We start from the raw sequence: 6,459 nt of genomic DNA on the forward strand, positions 1-6,459 counted from the left end.
GGTCAGTCCAACAGGGTTTGATAGTGCCTTGATACGGTTTCCTCTAGATATAGCACAGTGAGGCATAAGCACTGATCATAGCAGCAAACTACTTCTACTTCAGGGGTCAAGAGTCACACAATCATTCTTGCCACAACAGAAGTCTCAGGACCTTGACCCCACTAGTGATCCGGTCACAACGTTAAAAGAGACAGCTAGGAAGCCACTTCCAGAACACAGTGCACTTGGTCCTTTCCCCAAGCTTTATGAGGAAGTTGAATTTGACTAAATACCACAATAGCCTTTCAGTAGCTGGACAGCTCACAGGTTGTCAGTGTCATTCTGCTATAGTGTCCTAACATTCCCGGCCAAGCTGTTTGCTATGTGTTCATCACACAAGCTGGACAGGGTTTGGGCAAAAAGGACTGAGAATGGTTCATGTGCTCAAAGCTCACACTTCCTAAATACCTCATCCTAAGAATACATTAGGAAGTTTTTTTTTTTTTAACTAAAGTATTTTTTTGAAGTATAGTTGATTTACAATGTTGTGTTAATTTCTGGTGTACAGCAAACTGGTTCAGTTATATATACATTCTTTTTTTTATATTCTTTTCCATTATGGTTTATCATAAGATACTGAATATAGTTCTGTGCTGTACAGTAGGACCTTGTTGTTTATCCATTCTATATATAAAAGCTTACATCTGCTCACCCAAACCTCCCACTCCATCCCTTCCCCACCCCACCCCACCCCCGCCGGCAACCACAAGTCTGTTCTCTACGTCCCTGAGTCTGTTTCTGTTTCATAGATAGGTTCATTTGTGTCACATTTTAGAGTCCATATATAAGTGATATCATATGGTATTCATCTTTCTCTTTCTGACTTACTTCACTTAGTATGATAATCTCTACTTGCAAGGAAATTCTTTTTTTTTAAGTACTGTACAATTTACACTCTGCTTCAAAATTCAAAGACATTTTTACTACAGATACAATTACATTTAAAATACAGCTACCTACTGGTAATCTTCTATCCCCTCCTTTTCTGTGTGTGTATTTGAATTTTCCAGACAGACACAAGAGTTATATAGAATTTCAGACTCTCAGAGTTGCAAGAGGCCTAGTGATAATCTAGCCCAATTTCCCATCCTGGGCAGGAATCCACTCTGTGACAGCAGCCCTGAGAGATGGCTACCCAGCTTCTTTGGAAACACTTCTAACAATACAGAGCTAACTCGCTCCTGGATGGACCACCTTTGTTCATTTTACGTATTCAACCTACTGTCTGTCCACTGAAAATTACAGGTCCCTCCTTTGAGAAATCTAAACGTGTAAAGGCAAAATCCAAAAATAAAAAGATGTCCACTGGCACTACTAACACTGCATATTCTTCATCAAGGGGCGCCCACACGCCTGACCAGATTTCTCAAGCCATCTGGCTGACCCAGGGCTGTGCCATGGGTGGTTATAAATCACCTCGCACTCGTTCCTATGCACCTGCTGCAAGCAGGACGCTGTTACTAAATGCAGGTCCAGATGTGCCTCAAGATCTGAACTTTCTTCCTCAAGGCCAAAATGCAGCAGCCAGGGGATATACAGTCTACGCTCCTAGACAGTTTAAAGATGAAAAGAGACAGCCCTTTGTCACTGGTGGTTCAGACACCCTCAACTGCCTGAAGGCAGGGGGCTAGATCAGCTGATTTTTTTTTTTATGCGCGGTACGGGGGCCTCTCACTGTTGTGGCCTCTCCCCTTGCGGAGCACAGGCTCCGGACGCGCAGGCTCAGCAGCCACGGCTCACGGGCCCAGCCGCTCCGCGGCATGTGAGATCTTCCCGGACCGGGGCACGAACCCGTGTCCCCTGCATCAGCAGGCGGACTCTCAACCACTGCGCCACCAGGGAAGCCCCCAGCTGATTTCTTGAGGTCTCCCTAAGTTCTCATACTAGCGAAGGAGCCCATATTCTGCCCCCAAACCCTATCCACCACCATGTGGTGGGTAGTAAATTACAGACCCCAAAGAAAAAGGTCAACCAGAAAGAAATGTCATTCCTCAGAGGCATGCTGGTATCCTCTGTACAGCCTGTCATTGGTTAGGCTCAAGGCAGCTGCCACCTAGAGTGCCTGTGTGTCTGCATATGACAGACAGATGCATGCACACTCACAAACACAGATTCTACCATTCTCAGTAAAAAAAGCATTCATTGCCAGGGTCCTCTCCCCTTTGGTCAGATGTAGCCTTCCCCACTCCACTGCTCAGCTAACACGTTTACTTCCTTCTCCCCTCCGGCCTCCTTACTCCCTCCCCCAAGCCCTACCCTCAAAAATATTTACCCCACAGACAGCTGGAACCCAGGGCAGTTTACAAACAACCTCGCCCTTCATATCTGAGGGCAAAGCGCAAGAAATAACTTGGGGGAAAAGTCATCTTGGTAGAAAACCCAACCTGCCTCTGTCAAACAGTAACTTGGCTAATTACAAGCTTCATCCCACAGGCAGTTTTCTTCAGAGGCCTTCAGGGCCGAAGTGGAACAGATCCCAGATACAAAAAGGGTCAAATGCCAGTAGCTCCAAATTTCAAGTTCCCTTGGCCAGTCAAACCAGAGGTTTCCTGGGCCCAGAATTACCAGCTCACTCAGGGTCTAGAAACAAATCTCATCTCTGTTTTGAATGGTTCCAACCACAAAACTTTAACCCTGGGCGGGGCAGGGAGGGTGGCAAAAGAGTTAGTGATTCAGCAGAGGAAGGAGTGAGAATGATAGAAAGCAGAGTTCATCTCTGCACTTCCAAAAAGAAGCAAGGCAGGAATAAAGCAAAGAAAACTTGGAGAAGGGTGAGGAGTGGGGAAACATTTTTTTTAATGTTATGCATATGCCTGCCCACCTGCACACACCCACTTGTACCATACATAGGTACACACACACACACACACACACTCAGCCATGAAACTCAGACTGGAAAGCAGCTAAGAAGCCAACATCAAACTGTCTGACTTTGCCAAATACTTTACAAAGTCAGCAGCAATAGCAGCAACAGAAGTGCCTTTGACAAAGAGGTCCTCTGACCTTACTTTCCTCGCCCTGTTATAAACTACGTCCCCCTCCTTCCTCAGCTGTTACTCAAGCCAGCTGCAAACATCAAAAAGTCCGGTAAAGGGCTTCCCTGGTGACGCAGTGGTTGAGAGTCCGCCTGCCGACGCAGGGGACACGGGTTCGTGCCCCGGTCCGGGAAGATCCCACGTGCCGCGGAGCAGCTGGGCCCGTGAGCCATGGCCACTGAGCCTGCGCGTCTGGAGCCTGTGCTCCGCAACGGGAGAGGCCACAGCAGTGAGAGGCCCGCGTACCGCAAAAAAAAAAAAAAAAAAAAAAAAAAAAGTCCGGTAAAGCAACCCCCAAAAAAATCACTCTTGATGCACTGGGTAAGCCTGAAGCCCTTATAGAAGAAAGACAAAAATGAGCCCCAAGAGACCAGAGCTCATTTTAATTACCCACGAAGTCTGGCCAAGAAGCCCTGTCCTCCGTCCCATGGCCACACCCCCTCATGGGAGCTCCATTTCCAGGTCACCGGGGCACAGGAACTGTAGCAGGCTCCTATTAGGTGTGGTTCACAGTCCACAAACACACCTCTTGGCTCCTCAAGGCCTTCCTCATAATACTGTAATCCCAAACCGATCAGCATTACTCCCAGCCCTAGAGTGTACAGCATTCTCAGAATACCCAGGAGTCATGCCACAGTACCCTAGAATCCAACTGGCCACTTCCCTTGAGCAGTGACCTACACGGACTTCAAACAGTGGCTCTAGTACTAGCTATTACATCACAGAAAAAATAACTCCAAGGCTGGTATCAGGCACACACAGAATAGAGAGTTGTTTATGTTGAGCGATTTTGAGTGAAAGAAAGAGCAACTCACATTTAATAAGCACATATGTGCCACACACACAGCTAGATTGTGGCACAGCTGAGGCTGGAACCAATCTGCAGGTTCCCAATTCAGTTGGCTTTTCAATTTAACAGCTAACTGAGAGCTGAGCCCTAAGGAAATAGGACCCAGAATAACAGAATAAGTGAGTATTATGGGGTGGAGTTATGACCACGGGGCGTGCCCCTAGGCTCAGGAGGGGTAGGGAAGAGGCAGTCTGTCACTAAGCACCTAAGGAGACCACTGAAAAGGGGAGGTGAGTAATAAAGACAAACTCTTTTATTTCCCAAGTGTTCCAAGGGTGGCCCAAAATCAGTGCTATAAAATTGGTATCAAGGGTCTTGGTGTTTCTAGGAGGCACATACTCTGCTGTAAGCTCAAAGCAATGAATTCAGTTGGCATGATCTATAGACATTGCCCAAGAGGACAATGACAGCCATCCAAGGACTAGCCACAAACTCCCCAGAAAGAAGGTTCTTCCCCTGGACCCAAGGTAACCATAATCAGGCAACTGTACTCAATGGAAACTCACTCGAAGGCGAAGAAGAGTGTACACGTCCCCAGGATGAGGAAGAGGGTCAAATAGAAGATGCCCTTTTGCCGGGCCATCATCACGCGGCCATCACAACAGAAGGTGTTCCTGCCTGGGAGTTTCTCCCATTTCCGTGTCACCTTCTTTCTCACCACCATCACAGACATGATTGGAATTCCTGGTCCAAAATGGGTTTTGTGATTACAAGAGGGAAGAAACAAAAGCTGAGCCCAGCTTTGAAATCACGTTGCCTGCTATTGCTGCCGCTGGGTCAAACATCATCAGAAGTCCAATTTCTAGCCCTAAGAAAAAGCACACACACACACACACAAATGAGACAGGAACAAGAAAATGCAGTTCAATCTTCCTTTCCCAGAGGCAGAAAGATGAGCACTGCTTGAAGGGATGGGGGTGAAGAAATGGGAGAGTTTATTTCCAATCTGTTTTTGTCCCCTAAAAGAAGAAAAGGTTAAAGGTTCTCAAAAAGAGAAGGGGGCTAGCATATCTTCTTAAATATACCCCTTTACTTCCAATATAATACTGATGATGTGATTATCATAGAACCTTGGAACTAGAAGGGATTTTGTAGTTGATAGGCCCAATTACTTTGTTTTGGAAATGACTAAAGTGAAGACCGAAGAGGGGAGATAACTTCTCCAGGGTCACAAAGCCATGAAGCGAAGCCAAGAAAACAGGTCTGCTGACTTTCAGTCCAGGGAACTTTCCACTATACCATATTTTTCTATAATCATCACAAAGAGGACTCTAAAAATAATAGTAGAGTTTCTGCCCTTAAGGAGCCATTCCCACCCCTCCTCCAGTTCTTCGCCTTCTTTCTTCAATTAGCCACTCAAATGTGAATCACACCAGGGAACAAGTCATCCTCTGGCAGAGCTAGGAGGTTGTGGACACTCTGTACACAAACCCAGGTTGTATTTACTCAAAACAGATTTCCCCTAATCAAACCCTCCTAACTTCCTGAGTCCGGGAAATGAACCAACCTTGCTGGTCTAGCCTAACATTGGTGGGAATCTTAATGAAACCACATCACAGACCTGTAGGTGAAAGGCTGACTTAAGCAGGAGAGGTTCTGATATGGCTGGGGGGAGGAGGGGCGGGAGGGGGGGACGGCAGCAGTCAAGAAAAGTCATAAAGGTGCTTTCTGGGACATTTCAGAAGTACCATCTCCACTTAGCATCCTGAATCCCCAGGCCCAGCCTTTCTCTGCCACTGCCACCCTTCTCCTCCTCTCAGGTCGGGTGCTGTGGCCTCTATTTACTGATACCACATGCCCCGCGCTGGCAAGAATGAGGCGGAAGCCTGCAGCCCAACTGACTGATGAGAAACAACCAACTCGAAATCATTCCTGGGCTGGAGAGGGTAAGGGTCCCAAGAGAGACGAGGAACTGAGCAGGGAAAGGAGAAGGTGGAAGGCTTGGGAAAGGGGAGGGGGCACCAGAGGTACAGAGAACACTTCCTTTGTGTAAAACTAACCTGGAAAACAATCTTCTCCTGATAAACCGGCCCAGCGAGAGAAGAGAGACCAGGAAGGGGAGCCGGGCCTGGGAGAACAAAGATCAAAATCCGTCAAGAACCAGCGACCAGCCCAACGGCACGGGGCCGAGGCCGGAGTCCCAGGCGGGCGGCGGGCGCGGCCTCGGGAGGCCCGCCCTGCCTCGGCCACGCCGCCGACCACCGCCCCGGGCAGGTTGGGACGTGCGCCACCTCCGCACGCTCGTACACACTCACACACGCCCCGCCACGTGTAGTCACCCCCGGCCAGGGGCTCGGAAGTTGCCTAGCCGAGAAGGGGAGAGCCAGGGTCCGCGCGTCCCGGAGCAGCCGCGGGAGCGGTAGACCACGCGGCCGAACCCCGGAGACCCCCACCCCCACCCCTTGTTACCTGAACCCCGAGACAGAACTCGGCCGGGAACCGAGGCCAGGAAGTGCACTGTCCCAGGGGACCGCGTCGGCCGCCCGAGGTGGCAGCGGCTTCTCCCCAGCTCGGAGGCTGCCTCCTCCTGACAAG

The 6,459-nt window shown here is 48.9% G+C and overlaps 1 protein-coding gene across 1 annotated transcript in view; it reads right to left on the bottom strand.

Moving 5' to 3' along the window:
• ZDHHC9 (zDHHC palmitoyltransferase 9) overlaps nucleotides 1-5,993 on the bottom strand; it is a 30,722-nt gene extending 24,729 nt beyond the window's left edge. The window contains exons 1-2 of the mRNA XM_082864098.1: nucleotides 5,925-5,993; nucleotides 4,431-4,732 (exon numbers count right to left, since the gene is read on the bottom strand). Coding sequence (XP_082720224.1) covers nucleotides 4,431-4,597 — 167 coding nt within the window. The 5' untranslated portion in view covers nucleotides 4,598-4,732; nucleotides 5,925-5,993. The remainder of the gene's footprint in view (nucleotides 1-4,430; nucleotides 4,733-5,924) is intronic.
• Nucleotides 5,994-6,459: the final 466 nt, after the last annotated feature.

Source organism: Leucopleurus acutus (assembly GCF_964270905.1).
Source record: "Leucopleurus acutus genome assembly, chromosome: X".
Taxonomy (NCBI): domain Eukaryota; kingdom Metazoa; phylum Chordata; class Mammalia; order Artiodactyla; family Delphinidae; genus Leucopleurus; species Leucopleurus acutus.